The sequence below is a fragment of the Zea mays genome, chromosome 7 (genome assembly GCF_902167145.1).
Source record: "Zea mays cultivar B73 chromosome 7, Zm-B73-REFERENCE-NAM-5.0, whole genome shotgun sequence".
Lineage (NCBI taxonomy): Eukaryota > Viridiplantae > Streptophyta > Magnoliopsida > Poales > Poaceae > Zea > Zea mays.
Genome location: NC_050102.1, coordinates 125,139,478 through 125,159,266, shown reverse-complemented (window position 1 = coordinate 125,159,266; position 19,789 = coordinate 125,139,478). Strand labels below are relative to the sequence as shown.

At 46.6% G+C, this 19,789-nt stretch overlaps 1 protein-coding gene across 1 annotated transcript; it reads right to left on the bottom strand.

Annotated features, from left to right (window-relative positions):
* Nucleotides 1–229: 229 nt before the first annotated feature.
* On the bottom strand, nucleotides 230–9,362 carry LOC103634138 (uncharacterized). Its single transcript, XM_035961242.1, has 4 exons — nucleotides 8,960–9,362; nucleotides 8,730–8,845; nucleotides 3,090–3,136; nucleotides 230–1,236 (listed from the first exon to the last, which is right to left on the bottom strand). Exons 1-4 carry the CDS (start codon nucleotides 9,264–9,266, stop codon nucleotides 588–590), a joined length of 1,119 nt encoding a protein of 372 aa, XP_035817135.1. The 5' UTR covers nucleotides 9,267–9,362; the 3' UTR covers nucleotides 230–587.
* Nucleotides 9,363–19,789: the final 10,427 nt, after the last annotated feature.

Below are 19,789 nucleotides of genomic sequence, written 5' to 3'. Positions count from 1 at the left end.
CCAGAATCAAAAAAATGTTTCATCCAAAATGGTCTACCGAAAGCATGGGCCGGGAAGCACATGGAAGACAACGCTCCACCGGCATTTCTTTATTTGTCAATCAACTTTCAAAATTCAAAGGCGAGCAAGACTGAGCAGGAGCATCAGCAATACAACCCAAACGACTTTTTCCAAAATTTAGTGTAACAAAACAGTACAGAAAGTAGCTTCAGATCATGAGACAAATTCATTCAGCAAGGAGACGATGTATCCCTCTTAAAATTTTAGCATACACGCTAGAACTTTGACAACTGAATTGCAACTCTGAAATACACGATCTTCAGGATGGAATGGGCTTCATACTTAGTCAATGCTGTATGGAAAAAAAATCTTAACAGATATAATGGACCTAACTCTCGAACGAGATTGCCTGCAAAATGTTGCCCAGGAATCATTTCAATTCTCGAACGATAAGATTGGATTACATTCGAAACACAACTTCAAGAATACTACTAACAATAGTCCAACACGTCACAGACAAGGAACTAAACGAAGTAACCCTAACAACAAACAGGCATCCACGACAGCAAGGAGAAGAGGCATCCAGCCTAGCCTCCGAAGCCGTAGAGGGTTCGGCCCTGGCGCTTGAGCGCGTAGACGACGTCCATGGCGGTAACAGTCTTGCGGCGTGCGTGCTCGGTGTAGGTGACGGCGTCGCGGATGACGTTCTCGAGGAAGATCTTGAGGACGCCGCGGGTCTCCTCGTAGATAAGCCCCGAAATGCGCTTCACGCCGCCCCTCCGAGCCAGCCTCCGGATGGCGGGCTTGGTGATGCCCTGGATGTTGTCACGGAGCACCTTCCGGTGGCGCTTTGCTCCGCCCTTGCCCAGACCTTTGCCGCCCTTGCCGCGCCCCGACATCGTCGCTGCCGGTGCCCTGTCTTTCACGCTCTCCTCGCCTCGAAGAAAATGGGGGATTTTTTGGGAAGGTGCTTGGACTTTGGTGAATGTATCGGCTGGCGGTGGAAGACAATATATAGAGGTGGGAGAGGAAGTTGGAGGCGTCGGATGGGGAGCGATCCGCGTCAGAAGTGAGAGGAGTGGCGTGAACCGTTGGATGGGGACGGCTTGACTCCTATTGGTGGAGGAGCGCGAGCACGGATAGGGGAGGGGGCGGGACCGCGGGAGATCAAAATCATGTGGGAACAGAGAGCTTGTTTTTTTCGGTGGAGCGCTGTGATCTCTGCTGTCCGGAATCCTGATATATACTCCAAGTCTTAATCACCTCTAATTAAAAACTAAGAAATATATTTAGGAGATATTTGATTTCTAAGCACTAATTTTTAATCTTTTTATTTTATTTTATTTTAGATTTTAAATTATTAAATACAGAAACTGAAATATTGTTCTAGTTTCCGTATTTAACAATTAAGTAATTGAAATATAATAAAATTGAAAGACTAAAATTAGTCCTTATAAACTAAATACTTCCTTAATACACTTTGTACTGCTACAACTATATAGAGAGAGAGAGAGAGAGCACTTTTTATCTCATGGATCAAGAATAAAAAAATAGTACGTCTCATAAATTTGGACGAAATGAGTAATATAGTTAAATTTGCTTGTTTACTAATTTGTCTAGATGTTATGGTGCGATTAACACGTGAAATAGGCTACAGTCAGTTCTAAACAACTCCTTAAGTTTAGGGACTAAAAATGGGCATTTAGAAAGGTGGTGTAGTTGAATACCTTACTTTATGAACTGTTTGAATATTGTTGAGCACCACAAATTGTCCGAGCGGACGGTCTGACCGTAAGGCCGGACGGTCGTCGGTCCGACACTCCATGCTGGTGTTGCGGACGGTCCGCGAATGCACAAAATCAGTTACGTTTCCGAGTTGCGATATTTGTTAGCTAAATCTGCGGGATTAACTCGAAAAATAGCTTGTAACGAGTCTAGGCCTCCCTTTATATATATGGAAGGCTATGATCGATTGGAACACAACAATAGATCAATCAATATACATCTAGTTCTTTACATTTTCCACATGAGTAGATAGTAAATTAGATTTCTCTCTCAAAATCTTCATCTTTCTTCGACTCTACGTCGATTAAAGACGTCTAGGATCTCTCCTCCCCGACAGGTCCCTCCCGGAAGCGAGATTCATGCGTTATCGACGAACTCCGCCGCCCCAATGCACGCGCGGACCGTCCGGCTCGTCAAACAGGACCCTAACCTCTGCGTCAGGTCGCGGATCATCCGGCTCCTGACAGCAGACCGTCCGGCTCATCAAGCAGGACCCTAGCCTCTGTGTTAGGTTGTGGACCATCCGACTCCTGACAGCAAACCGTCCGCACCTCCGCAGAAAACACCGCCTTCGGTTCTCATCGCAGTGATTGGTGTCCGAATCAGAGCCAACAAATATGATTTTTGATTAATAACACTCTAAATTAATTTTAGGGATTTTTTAGTTGCTCGAAAGCGCCAGTGAAGGGGTGTTTGGTGCGAGTAGTGTTTGATTGATAAGCCAGGTAGAACAGAGTCGTTTCATCCTTGATTTTAGGAACGGAGCCGCTCTGTTCTGTGTTTGGTAAGCTGGAACGGAGCGGCTCTGTTTTTTGTTGGGTTACAGAGTGAACTGGAACAGAGCGGCTCAATCCTTTGTTTAGTTGAAGAGTCACTGAGTCGCGTGAGGAGAGAGGTACCTGAGTCGCGTGACTGTGCGAGCGGGCCGGGAGCGGAGCGGCTCCGTCCAGTTCATTTTTTGGAGTGGGATGGTTCCGGATCTGAGGAGGAATATTCCATAATTGAAGTCACTCCGTTTTAGTTAATTTGTAACCAAACAATAACAAAACTGTGACAAAACGACTCTGTTCTAATTGGCTCTTTAACCAAACACTACCTACCTAAAGTACGGAATAATCGCTAGCGAACGGTGTGAGAAGGCCTCTGCCTCTTGTAGACGATGCCTGTGCCTTGGAGAAACGTCTGCCAAGAGAAGCAACAAGGTGGGCAGGGAGTCGAGGACAAGCAAGTTCAATCAAAACCCTTGCCTGCTCCTCAAGCTAGTTTCACATAACGCATCAACCAGCGCGATTGTCCTGGGTCACCTGGGGTTCAGGCAGAAGGTGACACGAGGCCTGCAGGAGAACAACGTCTGCGATCATGCAATCACTTCAATTTTGTCAAAATCGGCAATGGGAGAACAACGTCCCTGTCTGTTTTGGCTTTTCGCAGCTTCTGGCCACTAAAAGCTGCTGCATACTGCCAAAACACTTAGTTTTTCAGACAGCTTCTATAAAATTCGTTTGGGTAAAAACCATTGAAAATCAACATAAACATATAATCGGTTGAGTTATCGCAATAGTAGTAATCCGTCACTTTATAGATCTTGAGCCTCATGGACAACTTTATCTTCCTCCGCACGTAATCCTATGATACTCAGATTCTATACTGTTGGAGGCTAAAAAGAGCCTGGCGGACGGTCCGGCCCTGAGGCCGGACGGTCCGCGGTCCGGACTGTCCGCGGTGGTGACGTGGACGGTCCGCGCGCGCGCAGAGTCAGTTAGGGTTCCTAGTTTCTCGCGGGATTTGTTACCTAAAACCGCGGGATTAACCCGGGAAACAGTTGGAAACGGATCCAGACCTCCCCCTTTATATAGATGAAGGGCTACGGCCGATTAAACCCCCAACAATCGAATCAATACAACTTCTATTCGCATTTATTTCCAGTACAATTAGGAGTAGTTCTAGTCTAGTTCTAGTTTAGCCTCTCGATCCCCAAATTCTCCGCCTCTCCTCGACTCTACGTCGATTAGAGGAGTCTAGGTCGGCCGGCCCGAGCCTAGACAACCCCTAGGATCTCTCCTCCCCGACGGGGTCCCTCCCGGGAGCGAGATCCAGGCGCCGCCGGCGATCTTCCGCCGCCCCTGCACACGCGCGGACCGTCCAGCCCCAAGGCGCGGACCGTCCGGACGTCAGGCAGGAAAACCTAGCCCCTGCGCCAGGTCGCGGACCGTCCGGTCCCAAGTCGCGGACCGTCCGCGCCTGACCAGAGAGCACCGCCGCCGGTTCTTCTTGAGTATTTGGCGCTCCGAAAAGGCGTCAACATACTTTTTGGCGACTCCGCTGGGGAATAGGTGTCTAGATCTGCTAAAAATCGGCCCATAAATGGCCGGTTCTAAGGATCACACCAAGATCTCCACTACCAACATCATCAAGCCGGCCATGGAGGCGCTCCCGGCTGATGACCAAAGGCCCTTTGAAGACCTCGTAATGCGCGATGAGAAAGAGGTGATGCGGCAATGGAACGAACAACGCGACAAGGAAGAGGCGGAACTGCTGCATAAACTCTCCGAACGGCGCAAGGAGGCGGCGGACAAGTACTTGTCACACTTCACGGTGGATCGCCACCAGAAGATCGTCCGTCAAGGGGAGATCGATATGGAATCTCTCCTACCTCCACTGCAGGGTCCCGCTGTAAGTACTCCAGATCTATCTCTTACGACTTTCATGGATCAACGAGGAGATCAGTTAAAGCAATATGTAGATGAATCTATTAAAATGCATTTACGTGCATACGAGAAATCAGCTGCTCCTAATTTTCCATCGCGAGAGTCTAATACAGTGCCACCCACGTCAAACACATCGGCTATAAACGGGTCACCTTTGACCCAGCTATCATATGGTATGCCGATGAATGCTTTCGTGTCACCATCACAGCCGCAACCACTAGGCACGCGACAGGTACTGGACGCGACCGGACCGTCCGAGCATCATCTCAGACAGTCCGGTTATACCGCGGACCGTGCGGCGTATTTCGCCGGACCGTCCGACCAGATGCAGGCCCGCACACAAAACACTCAGGTCGCACCGTACATGGCCGGACCATCAGGATACAACCCTGAACACTTCGGCCCCATCACGGACCGTCCGGTGCATCACGCCGGACCGTCCGGATATGTTGCGGACCGTCCGCCATCTTACGTCGGACCGTCCGGATATGGCATGAACCGGCCGACGTATTACGCTGGACCATCCGACTCTACACGAGTCCATGCGCAGACTGCCCAAGTCACGCCATATATGGCCGATCCATCCGGGTATAGCCCTGGACCATTCGGCCCGATCGCGGACCGTCCAGTTCTTTATGACAGACGGTCTGGGTACGAAACTACCCACGTAGCACCATATACGGCTGGACAATCCGGATATACCTTCAGACCATTTGGCCAGGTCGCGGACCATTCGGCCTCTTACGCCGGACCGTCCGGATATGCATACGCAGAGGCGAGAGCTGCGCAATACGCACAGTTCCCACATTCATCGCAGCAACATTATGATGCCCCACCAGCAACACATTATAATCATGCCATACCACCTCATGGACATAGGGCTGAATACTATTCGGCCACAAAAGAGCCTGAGGGGTATAGGGCAGGAGCTGGTGACATTAATAGGACACCTAACACACACCTCAAACATACCTGGGAGGAAAGCTGACAGAGTAATGTCAGGCAACCTGAAATCTCCACCCACAAACTCAATGGATGGTCGCCAGACATGGCAGAGAGGGTCAGAGATGAGGTAGCCGGGATGTTCAGGGACAAACTCGGTGTTAGTGTGTCAGGTACAGGGCAATCGTATCGGAAGCCTTATAGCCACCGATTCGACACCGTGCCATACCCACAGGGAACTAGAATACCAGACTTCTCTAAGTTTTCTGGTGAAAGTGGGAAAAGCACACACGAACATATAAGCCAATTCATAGCACACTTGGGAGAATTGGCTGATGGGGAAGCCTACCGCGTTCGTTTATTCTCGTTGTCCCTTACTGATACTGTATTTGCATGGTACGCAGCTTTGCCACCAAACTCTATTAACTCTTGGGAAGAATTAGAGCAGAAATTTCATAAACACTTCTTCTCAGGAGAACATGAGTTAGAATTGGCTGACTTAGCTTCAGTCCGACAGGGGCCTGAAGAATCGGTTAATGACTATATCCGGAGATTCCGGGACACTAGAAACCGATGCTTTCAGATTCATGTCGCAGAAAAACAACTGACAGGGCTAGCTTTCAATGGGTTGCGACCCTACTTAAAAGAAAAATTAGATGGCACCCAATTATTTTCACTAGTGCACTTACACCAGCGGGCTATGACCTGTGAAAGCCGAAGTAAGGAAACATCAAAATCGGCTAGCCATAAGATGCATCTAGTGGGATACGATAATTCGGATGATGAATCCACGGATGTATACACCGCCGAACTGGTTTGGCCAGGACAGGCTAAACCTTCAGCGTGTTCTGCTTTACAGTCGATTCGAAAGAATCGACAAGAGAAAGTTAAGTTTACTTTTAATGTTGCCAAATGCGATAAAATATTTGACGAGTTACTGAAAAACGGCAACATTAAATTGACTCATACTATTCCTCCTCCTGATGAATTAAAAAGGCGTGCTTATTGTAAGTGGCATAATTCCTTTTCTCATGCCACCAATGATTGTAATATTTTTCGTCGACAGATACAATCGGCCATAAATGAGGGTCGATTGGCTTTTCAGGAGATGCAAGTAGACACACAACCCTTTCCTGTTAATACAATAGAACTCACATGCAAAAAGGTCTTGGTTCGGCCCGAAATGGCCGATAAAGGCAAAGGCAAGGGCATCGTCATCAGCAATCCTCGCATGTCAGATATATCACAAAAGGAGATTGATCGAAAGGCTTCGGACGAGAAGGCTAAAAGGTCCGAAGACGCCGGGGGGCAGGCACAATTAATAAACCAAACACATCAGCCTAGCCCCAGCATCGTAGATGGTCCGACACCTACGTGCGGACAATCCGGTGCTCAGACAAACGGTCTGGCTAACTCAGCCAGACAGTCCACCTATGACCAAAGGCGTCAACCTCTACACAAAGCAAGGAAAAAGACGCAAGGTCAAAGCACATATAATCGGCTGATCAAAGCCGATCCTACTTTTGATCAGTTGCTCTCCAAAAATACTAGCAAAAAGATTGTTCCACGTGATCGGTCAACAAAGAAACCCCGGTCACCTGCTAAAACAAAACGGTCAAACAAAACGACCCGAAAGGCGACACAACAAGCATCGCCTATTCATTCTATGAGACCAGGGTACTTTCCACCTATTTACTCATCGTCGGTATATTATCCTGTTCAAACATGGAATGGCATGACGATGAATCCATGGTACATGTATAGTCCCGTTGTCTATCCAGGCTGGGGGGCACCTCCATTCTATTCATTTTGATCCATTGATCAAATGGTCATGGCCGAGAAAGATACAATCCAAAACGGCCTTTATACATTGGTGCTTTATTGAATGATCTCTATTTTGAAAAGCCGATGACTTACATCAGGTTTAGTTCATATGCTTTTGGTTCGTCAAACTGCACCAAAAGGCAGGGGGCATATGTTGGAGGCTAAAAAGAGCCTGGCGGACGGTCCGGCCCTGAGGCCGGACGGTCCGCGGTCCGAACTGTCCGCGGTGGTGGCGCGGACGGTCCGCGCGCGCGCAGAATCAGTTAGGGTTCCTAGTTTCTCGCGGGATTTGTTACCTAAAACCGCGGGATTAACTCGGGAAACAGTTGGAAACGGATCCAGACCTCCCCCTTTATATAGATGAAGGGCTAAGGCCGATTAAACCCCCAACAATCGAATCAATACAACTTCTATTCGCATTTATTTCCAGTACAATTAGGAGTAGTTCTAGTCTAGTTCTAGTTTAGCCTCTCGATCCCCAAATTCTCCGCCTCTCCTCGACTCTACGTCGATTAGAGGAGTCTAGGTCGGCCGGCCCGAGCCTAGACAACCCTTACGATCTCTCCTCCTCGACGGGGTCCCTCCCGGGAGCGAGATCCAGGCGCCGCCGGCGATCTTCCGCCGCCCCTGCACACGCGCGGACCGTCCGGCCCCAGGGCGCGGACCGTCCGGACGTCAGGCAGGAAAACCTAGCCCCTGCGCCAGGTCGCAGACCGTCCGGTCCCAGGCCGCGGACCGTCCGCGCCTGACCAGAGAGCACCGCCGCCGGTTCTTCTTGAGTATTTGGCGCTCCGAAAAGACGTCAACATATACACAGCCAGATTCTCCTCACAATAAGATTCTCGGAAAAACTGGTCAGAAAAAAGATAAACCAAACAGGCCCAACGTGTTTCTGGTTCCATGACTGCCTCCATGGTAGACCGATCACAGACCACCTTCCTGCGATCGTGGAGTCATGCAACTAACCAGGGCGCTGCTGTGCTGCTAGGGGGAATCGAGAACCATCAGAAAGCTAGTTTAAGCAGGGCTGCAAGGAAAGAGCTCCTCACTCTTCAGCAAACTCTACATGGCATCTCTCACTGAACGAGCTTATGAAAGGTTGAGCCCCTTGATCCGGTATGCCATACAAGCTGATTCAGTCAATACAATTGTCTCTCCATTCGAAAAAACAGAATTTGTGGAGCTCCCCTCTCTCCTCCAAGGACAAACAATGAAAATGTTTATGGATTCTCTTACAACGCAAGATCAACCATAAAAATAATCTAGCCGGAAAGCTTTTTTTGGAGGGCGGTATGCGACCACACCACCTTAAGATGTCCGACTGCCTCCTGGCGCAGCATCGATGTGAACCTCATGGCTTCTAGCCCTTGGGAAATGGGTCTCCCGTCCATGATCGATGAACGGCACCGAAACACCTTGAAAGGTTTGCTAATTGGGTGCCAAATTGTCACCGCCTGTAAACTGACGCACTGGGCAGTAAACCGAAATAGGAACAACCAAAAGCACGAAAACATGTTGGTTCGTGAACAAAGATTCACTGTTACTACCATTTCTGACATATGCAGGTAGCATGCTTGCCAGCATCTCTTCATTGCAGAAAAATAAATGGATTACATCCAGGAACGCAGCAACACTATGGCCCACAGCGACAGAGACGTGTATCCCCCTAAGCATTCCCCAGCTACGAAGAGGCGCCTAGCCTCCGAATCCGTAGAGGGTGCGGCCCTGGCGCTTGAGCGCGTAGACGACGTCCATGGCGGTGACGGTCTTGCGGCGCGCGTGCTCGGTGTAGGTGACGGCGTCGCGGATGACGTTCTCGAGGAAGATCTTGAGCACGCCGCGGGTCTCCTCGTAGATGAGCCCCGAGATGCGCTTCACGCCGCCCCTCCGAGCCAGCCTCCGGATCGCCGGCTTGGTGATGCCCTGGATGTTGTCGCGGAGCACCTTCCGGTGGCGCTTGGCTCCACCCTTGCCCAGACCCTTGCCGCCCTTGCCGCGCCCCGACATCGCCGCCGCCTCGAACGGGTCTTTCTCCCCTCTCTGACGGAGGCCAAATAATTGGGGACTGGTGCTGGGGAGCTGGGGGAGAAGATGGATTGGATGTGGACAGGCGGCGATGAGTAATATAGCGATGCGAGGCGAAGCGGGAGGCGTTGGATGCGGCGCGATCCGCGTGAGGGGCGCGAGGTATGGCGCGGACCGTTGGATGGAATGAGCTCGACTGCTATTGGTGGAGGTGCGGGAGGGCGGATCGAGGAGCGCGTGATTGATCGAGGTTTTTCTTTCATTTTTGTGGTGGTGCGCGCGGGGACCGGGGGGAGGGAAATCGTATGGGAAGTTTCGAATTTTGGTGGCCTGGTGGGAGAAACACAAGATCTTGCGTTTGGACGTTTGGTGCGTGGTGGGCCGTCGTGGGCTGCTAGGTGCTGGCGCTGGACAGTGCACACGATAGTCTTGAAGGTTTAGGTTATCTTCAGCGACTTATTTATTTATATATTTATATTTAAATTATAAATAGTATAGTATATAATATAAAATAGTATTTTAGATGATTATATTAGTGAACTGTTAAACACGGTTAACCGTGAAATGCACTACAGACAAATGTTTGCAGGATAGAGTTTAAAATAAAAACTAGAATAGAAAGTATGTTATAGAAAATCTTAAAAAATAAAAAGGTCTCCAAATTACCTCACTCAACTACGGTGGTCATCTCCCTGAACTATAAAACTAGATTCTTTTTCTTACCTCACTTACTTTTAAAATTGTTTGTTTTCTTTTATCTCAGTTGATTTTAATGATGATCTTGATGCGTTATGTTAGATGAAACTAAATTAAACTGGGTTAGAAGTTTATATAGGTAAATTAAACTATAAATAATTTATTTAAAAATTATCCAAAAACTAAAAAGTTAAGATTCAAATTTATGTAAATATATTTACATGGGAACGTAAAACAATTAAAAATCTAAAATATAGTTTAACCTTATAGGTTTTATTCTATCTTGAAAAAATCTAAAAGTTGTTTTAGTTTTTTCCTAAAATCATGTTCTACATTATAATATATATATATATATATTAATTGTTTGAATCTTTATAAAATTATTATAATATTTACTTGCTACTATAATCTCCCCTTATCTGTTATAATTTATACCCCTATATAATCCACCAATTTAAACTTTGCAAAACCCACCCCACCCAATTCACCCTCACACACTTAAACGCCGCTAAATCTATCAAACAAATTGCATCTAGATTTAACACATCATCAAAACCGACGGTTTAAATCGATGGATAACACTTTCTTCTCTACTCAAATCAAACGGACAATATTATTTAGATCATCTCTCATCTACTCCTCCTCCGTGATCCGCCCACCCTAGCCTCTCGCTCCCCCTCACCCACGTGTCCCTGCCACCCGCTTCCCCTCACTTGTGCCACCGTCGTTGTCGGCTTGCCGCTATCAACCCCTCCCCTCATGTCGCTGATCCCTCCTCTCTCTCATTCACGAGATCGTAGCATTGGCACGAGCTATATATTAGTTCATTATAACTAATCGTCGTTCAATGGTGGAGCCAGCATAAAAGTAAAACCCGGACGCCGGGACTCCACCGTTACGCTGTCGTCCGTTGTTTGTCGGAGCAGGTGCCCCGGTCCCATTCCCGCACGACGGTGGTTTTCAAAGGCCTAAGGCGGCAGAGCTGAGGTGTGGGTCGCCGTGCAGAGGAAGGCCGAGGATGCCGATGGCAGGAATCGTGCGTCACTCACGTTGAAGTCAATAGAGGAGCGCCAGAGCCTGGGCACATAACCAGGCTCGCCGGGCTCTAGCTCCGCCACTATCGTCGTTGATCATCTAGACTACGTAGAAATATCAGTAGAGCGCCATGAGATCTGTATGTGTGGAACTAGAAGGGTGCATGTAATCACACATGCTAGCAGTAACTTAACTACCTTGATAGTCTATTAGCAGATTTATTGTTGAATAATTATACAAATTCCAAATTAAATTCCGAATATAAATCATGACCAAATCAGAAGAACTGAAATAAAAGCCAAATCAGATGATGCGTACTGATTAGACTTACTGATTGTTGGCGCGCGCCAGGATCAGCTGGGTCGACGATGTCAGAAGATCACGAGCAGTCGCGTGAAGACGCTTCCCAAAAACCTTATTCGCCCTCTCCCGGTGCAGGATCTAGAAGACGAAGGGTTCCGGAGACCTGCTCTCCTGATCGCAGATGCACCTCTGCGGTCGGGACGAAGGGAACTAAAAGGCGGCTCAGCTATGAAGAGAGGCGAAGGCGAACTGGGATCTGCAGATGATTTAGAGGCTGGCTGCCGGGCTCCTTTTATAGGGCCGAGTCCGCGACCCCCGTGCTTATCCGCCCACGAAAATCTCGCAATCAGTTGAGATTTTATAGCGATCGGTTAGGATAAGCGTAACAGCCAAGAAACCAAAAAATCAAACGGCAAAAGGTAGCCGCGCCCCCGCAAGGCGAGGGGCCGGATTTCGGCGGACCATTCACGCGCATGTCGTGCGCCCGCGCCCTTCGCCCCGCCCCGGCCCGGCCCGGCCAGGCCAGGCCAGGCCAGCGAGCGCGCGCGCGCGTGTGGCTCTCCACACTCTCTCCTCTCATCCATGACTTGGTGAGTGAGTGTGGTTTCCATATTTAAGTTAGCTCTACTCCACAAGAGCTAGCAATATGGTGCTATTGGTTCCACCTATCCCTTTGCCATCCACTTATATGGGCTTTTGAGATTTTCCTGGGATTTATTAGAAATTCTTAATTGGGCCAAGCCCATAAATCCTAACAATCCCCCACCAGATCTCAAATGCCCATCTGCAGTTTTCGCCACTGTTCACTACTGTTTAATATACTAGTTTTTCAGCAGAGACTGTTAAGTTGAACTTCCGCCTAGAACTCCAAGTTACACCAACCCACAACTTGGACAATGGACTATGCCTTGAATTGCAAGTTTTGCGTGGATGGGTTTCACTTGAAGTCATGACCAGTACTTGGCTACCAGTAGTCCCCTTCTCGGGTGGAGCATATACGTCGTACTCCAAGGTCTCTTCATGAGTTTACTAGAGATCACCCAAATCTCATAGACTGCGACGTTAGACAGTCTAACTCATATAGGTGTGTTCTTTCAAAGAATGTTCTGCAGGACAACATCTTCGCTAATACAAGCCAACAGAACACATTAAGGCACAAAGCCAACCTGCCTTACAGCATTTGAGAGTATTGCATCTTTACTTAGAGAGGGTCAAAGGTTACTCTCCTCAGTTCACCAATGGCTTGTTCTTCCCAGGACCTAATTCACGGGATCTCCGATCACATAGACTGGGTTTCCACCATGGCAACTTTATTCGGGTCTCATACCCATCTCTCTCGATGCGATTTCTATCACATTACGTGGTAGTCCCTTGGTAAAAGGATCTGCCAGATTTTTATCTGTTGAAATATAAGTCACACTTATAACTCCGGAGTTTCTCAACTTTCTGACAGACTTCAATCGTCTTTTGACATGTCTTGATGACTTTCCATTATCCTTAGAACTCGTCACTTTAGCAATCACTGTCTGATTGTCACAGTTCATAAGGATAGCTGGTATTGGTTTCTCAACCACCGGCAAGTCCATCAAGAGTTCACGCAACCATTCTGCCTCAACGGTTGCTGTGTCAAGTGCAGCTAGCTCGGCTTCCATGGTTGACCTCGTCAAAATGGTCTGCTTGCATGACCTCCATGATACCGCACCTCCACCAATAGTAAAGACATAACCACTGGTGGCATAAAGCTCGTCTGCATCAGATATCCAGTTCGAATCACTATATCCTTCAAGTACTGCATGCTGACCAGAATAGTGAATTCCATAACTCATTGTACCTTGCAGGTAGCGCATAACCCGCTCAAGTGCATGCCAATGATCAGTCCCGGGGTTTGACATGAACCTACTCAATTTGCTCACAGCAAACGAGATATCGGGCCTTGTTGCACCAGCAAGATACATGAGTGAACCGACAATCTGAGAGTATCTCAATTGGTCTAAACCAATTCTCTTGTTCTTTCGCAGTGTCACACTGGGATCATAAGGTGTTGGAGAAGGTTTGCACTCAGAGAAGCCGAATCGCTTCAAAACCTTTTCAACATAGTGAGATTGCGAGAGAGTAATCCCACCATCTGCCTTAATCAGCTTGATGTTTAGAATCACATCAGCTTCTCCCAGATCTTTCATATCAAAACTCTTTGATAGAAAAGACTTGACTTCATTGATCACATCAATGTTTGTGCCAAATATCAATATATCATCAACATATAAGCACAATATAACTCCTTCGCCCCCACCACAGCGATAATATACACACCTGTCTGCCTCATTAATGGCAAAGCCTACAGACGTTAGAGTAGTGTCAAACTTCTCATGCCACTGCTTTGGTGCTTGCTTCAGACCATACAAAGATTTCAATAACTTGCACACCTTGCTTTCTTGACCCTTTACTACAAATCCATCAGGCTGTTCCATATAGATTTCCTCGTCTAGCTCTCCATTAAGAAAAGCTGTCTTTACATCCATCTGATGAACAAGGAGACCATACGAGGCAGCCAAAGAAAGTAGTACTCGAATAGTGGTCATTCTAGCAACAGGTGAGTAAGTATCAAAGAAGTCTTCTCCTTCTTTCTGAGTATAGCCTTTAGCCACAAGCCTAGCCTTGTACTTTTCAATTGTACCATCAGGCTTGAGCTTCTTTTTAAACACCCACTTACAACCCACAGGTTTGCATCCATAGGGTCGATCAGTGACTTCCCACGTACCATTTGAAAGAATGGAGTCCATCTCATTATGAACTGCTTCTTTCCAATCATCTGCATCTGGAGATGCAAATGCTTCTGCAATGGTGGTAGGAGTATCATCCACAAGGTACACAATGAAATCATTACCAAAGGATTTTTCAACCCTTTGTCTCTTGCTCCTTTTAGGAGCATCATTGTCATCCTCCTCTAGGACAATTTCATGTGGCTGTTCAAAACTCTCAATAGGTGTATTATGTTCAGGAATTATCTCAGAAGAGTATCTAGAATTGCTATGAATGTCTTTCATTGGAAATATATGCTCAAAGAAAGTAGCATCACATGATTCCATAATAGTATCAACATACACATCAGGAACTTCAGATTTAACTACTAAAAATCTATATGCTATGCTACACGAAGCATATCCAAGAAAGACACAATCCACTGTCCTTGGACCAAGCTTGCGTTTTTTATTAATTGGTACATTGACTTTCGCCATGCACCCCCAAGTGCGCAAGTATGAAAGTGATGGTTTTCTTCCAACCCACTTCTCATAAGGGGTTTTCTCTTCTTTGCCCATAGGAATTCTATTCAGAACATGACATGAAGTCAGGACTGCCTCCCCCCACCATGCCTTAGATAAACCACAAGTGTCTAACATGGCATTCACCAGGTCAGTCAACGTACGGTTTTTCCTTTCAGCAATCCCATTTGACTCGGGTGAATAGGGAGGAGTCCTCTCATGAATAATGCCATGTTCTGCACAGAAATCATCAAAGACTTTGGGAAAGAACTCGCCACCACGATCTGATCTAAGACGTTTGATCTTTCTCTCTAGTTGGTTTTCAACTTCAGCCTTATAGATTTTAAAGTAGTCTAAAGCCTCATCTTTAGTTTTTAGCAAGTATACATAGCAAAATCTAGACGCATCATCAATCAATGTCATGAAGTATCTCTTACCACCTTTTGTCAACACACCATTCATCTCACAAAGATCAGAATGTATGAGTTCTAGCGGTGCCAAGTGTCTCTCCTCAGCAGCCTTATGAGGCTTTCGAGGTTGCTTCGACTGCACACAACTATGGCACTTAGAACCTTTGACTATGGTGATATTCGGAATTAAACTCATGGTTGCAAGCCGAGACATAGAGCCAAAATTAATATGACACAAACGAGAATGCCAAATACTCGCAAGATCATCAACATTAGCACAAATATGGTTCACAGACTTATTATTGAAATCTAACAAAGAAAAGCGGAACAAGCCTCCGCAATCATAGCCTTTACCAATAAATTGTCCAGACTTGGACACAACTAATTTATTGGACTCCAAAACTACCTTGAACCCATCTCTACATAGAAGGGTTCCGCTAACGAGATTCTTGTGTATAGAAGGGACATGATGCACGTTCTTCAGCTGCACGATCTTTCCCGAAGTAAACTTCAGATCCACCGTGCCAGTGCCATGAACAGAAGCATGTGACCCATTCCCCATTAGCACGGAAGAATCCCGGGCGCCCTGATAAGAAGAGAACAAGTTGATGTCAGAACACACATGAACATTAGCACCAGTATCAAGCCACCAGCTAGGTGATTGAAATACTGAGAAGATGAAAGATAAATTATCATACCCTTTGTCTTCCTCATTGCTAGCGACCACTGTGTTGACATTGCCCTTTTTGCCACGGCGATCCGCTCGATCGGGACAATCCTTGGCAAAATGACCCGCCTCGCCACATGCGAAACATGTCAATTCAGCCTTGTTCTTCTTCTTCTTGAAGTTGGTAGTTTTGTTGGGCTTGTTAGATTTTGGCTTTCCTTTGCCCTTGTTGTGGTTCTTCTGAACCATGTTGGCGCTGGAGTGGCCCTCGCCTCCTTTAGATCCCGTGTCCTTTGCCCGAGCTTTCTCCTCAACATCTAGAGACGCTATCAGATTTTCAACTGATATCTCCTGTCTCTTATGTTTCAGAGCTGTGGCGAAGTTCCTCCATGTAGAAGGCAACTTTGCAATAATGCACCCAGCCACAAATCGGTCAGGAAGGACTATCTTAAGGTGGTCGAGTTTGAAAGTCGCCTAGAGGGGGGGTGAATAGGGCGAAACTGAAATTTACAAATATAAACACAACTACAAGTTGGGTTAACGTTAGTAATAAAGAAATGAGTCCGCGAGAGAGGGCGCAAAACAAATCCCAAGCAAATAAGCAAGTGAGACACAGAGATTTGTTTTACCGAGGTTCGGTTCTTGCAAACCTACTCCCCGTTGAGGAGGCCACAAAGGTCGGGTCTCTTTCAACCCTTCCCTCTCTCAAACGATCCACGGATCGAGTGAGCTTTCTTTTCTCAATCACTTGGAACACAAAGTTCCCACAAGGACCACCACAAGTTTGGTGTCTCTTGCCTCAATTACAAGTGAGTTTGATCGCAATGAAGGAATCAAGAAAGCACGATTGCAAAAGCCAAGCGACAAGAGCGACAAATAACACACGGATCACTTTCTCTCTCTCAAGCCACTTAATCACTAATGATCTCTTTTCTCAATTGTGAAACTTGGAGAGATGGAGGCTTTGAATGTGTCTTGGAATGGATTGCTAGCTCTTGTATTGAATGTTGAAGGTTGGAATGCTTGGATGAAGTGAATGGAGGTGGTTGGGGTTGTATTTATAGCCACCAACCACTTCCTAGCCGTTGGGCCATTCTGCTGAGCGCGGACGGTCCGCGAGCCAGGTCCGGACGGTCCGCCCCTGTGGATCAACGGCTGAAAATGCAACGGTCAGCAGTAACGGCTATATCAACGGCTATATTGCATTTAATGCGTCGTCAGATGTCAGACTGAGCCAGTCGCGGACGGTCCGGTCGTGCACCCCGGACGGTCCGCGAGGCCCCCTATAATTCATCTTTCCGAACCCGTTACCTTCGGGTTTTTCGGTTTCTTACCAACCGGACGGTCCGCGCCTGAGGCCGGACGGTCCGCGCGAGGGCTCGGACGGTCTTAGCTTTTCCTCCGGACAGTCTGTAGTGGAAACTTGTATTTTTGCATTGGTTCTGTCCGAGAGACATCCTTGTGTCGCGGACGGTCCGCCGCAAGGGCCCGGACGGTCCGCGCTTGGCCTGTCTTTCCAAAAAGCTTCTCCTGTCCGGAATAATCTACGGTATTCCGGACAGTCGATTTAGTATAGTTATAGATGAACCTTTGGCACCTGTGTAACATATAATCTAGAGCAAACTAGTTAGTCCAATTGTTTGTGTTGGGCGATTCAACCACCAAAATTAACTAGGGACTAGGTGTAAGCCTAATTCCCTTTCAATCTCCCCCTTTTTGGTGATTGATGCCAACACAAACCAAAGCAAATATGGAAGTGCATAATTGAACTAGTTTGCATAATGTAAGTGCAAAGGTTGCTTGGAATTTATGCATGAATTGTTTCTTTCTTATATAACATTTTGGACCACGTTTGCACAACGAGTTTTGTTTTTGCAAATTCTTTTGTAAATCCTTTTTAAAGTTGTTTTGCAAATAGTCAAAGGTAAATGAATAAGATTTTCCAAAGCATTTTCAAGATTTGAAATTTTCTCCCCCTGTTTCAAATGCTTCTCCTTTGACTAAACAAGACTCCCCCTGAATGAAATTCTCCTCTTAGTTGTTCAAGAGGGTTTTGATATATAATTTTTGAAATACTACTTTCTCCCCCTTTTGAACACAATGGGAAAACCAATTGATAAAATACTTTGGAAACACGAAGTTTTGAAATTGGTGGTGGTGCGGTCCTTTTGCTTTGGGCTCATTTCTCCCCCTTTTTGGCATGAATCGCCAAAAACGGAATCATTAGAGCCCTCTAAGTGCTATCTTCCCCTTTGGTCATAAATAAATGAGTTAAGATTATACCAAAGACGAAGTCCGGTCCTTTTGCCTTGGGCTCATTTCTCCCCCAAAGACGAAATCCGGTCCTTTTGCTTGATGTTCATGCTTGAAGTGATGGCGAAGTATGAGTTACGTAGTGGAAGCCTTTGTCTTCGCCGAAGACTCCAATTCCCTTTCAATGACTTGGTTTGAAATAGACTTGAAAGCACATTAGTCATAGCATATAAAAGAGATATGATCAAAGGTATATAGAAGAGCAAAGTGTGCAATCTAGCAAAAGAAGTTCCTAGAATCAAGAATATTGAGCTCATGCCTAAGTTTGTTAAAAGATTGTTCATCAAGAGGCTTGGTAAAGATATCGGCTAATTGATCTTTAGTATTAATGTAAGAAATCTCGATATCTCCCTTTTGTTGGTGATCCCTTAAAAAGTGATACCGAATGGCTATGTGCTTAGTGCGGCTATGCTCGACAGGATTGTCGGCCATTTTGATTGCACTTTCATTATCACATAGCAAAGGGACTTTGGTCAATTTGTAACCGTAGTCCCGCAGGGTTTGCCTCATCCAAAGCAATTGCGCGCAACAATGGCCTGCAGCAATATACTCGGCTTCGGCGGTAGAAAGAGCGACTGAATTTTGCTTCTTTGAAGCCCAAGATACCAAGGATCTTCCCAAGAACTGGCAAGTCCCCGATGTGCTCTTCCTATTGATTTTACACCCCGCCCAATCGGCATCCGAATATCCAATCAAATCAAATGTGGATCCCCTAGGATACCAAAGCCCAAACTTAGGAGTATAAGCCAAATATCTCAAGATTCGTTTTACGGCCGTAAGGTGAGCTTCCTTAGGGTCGGCTTGGAATCTTGCACACATGCAAACGGAAAGCATAATATCCGGTCGAGATGCACATAAATAGAGTAAAGAACCTATCATCGACCGGTATACCTTTTGATCCACGGACTTACCTCCCGTGTCGAGGTCGAGATGCCCATTGGTTCCCATGGGTGTCTTGATGGGTTTCGCATCCTTCATCCCAAACTTGGTTAGAATGTCTTGAGTGTACTTGGTTTGGCTAATGAAGGTGCCCTCTTGGAGTTGTTTGACTTGGAATCCTAGAAAATACTTCAACTCCCCCATCATAGACATCTCGAATTTCTGTGTCATGATCCTACTAAACTCTTCACATGTAGACTCGTTAGTAGACCCAAATATAATATCATCAACATAAATTTGGCATACAAACAAGTCATTCTCAAGTGTTTTAGTAAAGAGTGTAGGATCGGCTTTACCGACTTTGAAGCCATTAGCAATAAGGAAATCTCTGAGGCATTCATACCATGCTCTTGGGGCTTGCTTGAGCCCATAAAGCGCCTTAGAGAGCTTATAGACATGGTTAGGATACTCACTGTCTTCAAAGCCGGGAGGTTGCTCAACATAGACCTCTTCCTTGATTGGTCCATTGAGGAAGGCACTTTTCACGTCCATTTGATAAAGCTTAAAGCCATGGTAAGTAGCATAGGCCAATAATATGCGAATTGACTCAAGCCTAGCTACGGGTGCATAGGTTTCACCGAAATCCAAACCTTCGACTTGGGAGTATCCTTTGGCCACAAGTCGAGCTTTGTTCCTTGTCACCACACCATGCTCATCTTGCTTGTTGCGGAAGACCCATTTGGTTCCTACACCATTTTGGTTAGGACGTGGAACTAAATGCCATACCTCATTCCTAGTGAAGTTGTTGAGCTCCTCTTGCATTGCCACCACCCAATCCGAATCTTGGAGTGCTTCCTCTACCCTGTGTGGCTCAATAGAGGAAACAAACGAGTAATGTTCACAAAAATGTGCAACACGAGATCGAGTAGTTACCCCCTTATG

What these genes read in the sequence shown, in the direction of transcription:
- LOC103634138 (XM_035961242.1), bottom strand. Translation starts at nt 9,266, where the DNA reads ATGTCGGGGCGCGGCAAGGGCGGCAAGGGTCTGGGCAAGGGTGGAGCC. An exon ending in CTATTTCGGTTTACTGCCCA is followed by an intron (nt 3,137 to 8,729) that starts GTGCGTCAGTTT and finishes GCATGATCGCAG; the next exon opens with ACGTTGTTCTCCTGCAGGCC. An exon ending in ACCTTCTGCCTGAACCCCAG is followed by an intron (nt 1,237 to 3,089) that starts GTGACCCAGGAC and finishes AGTATATATCAG; the next exon opens with GATTCCGGACAGCAGAGATC.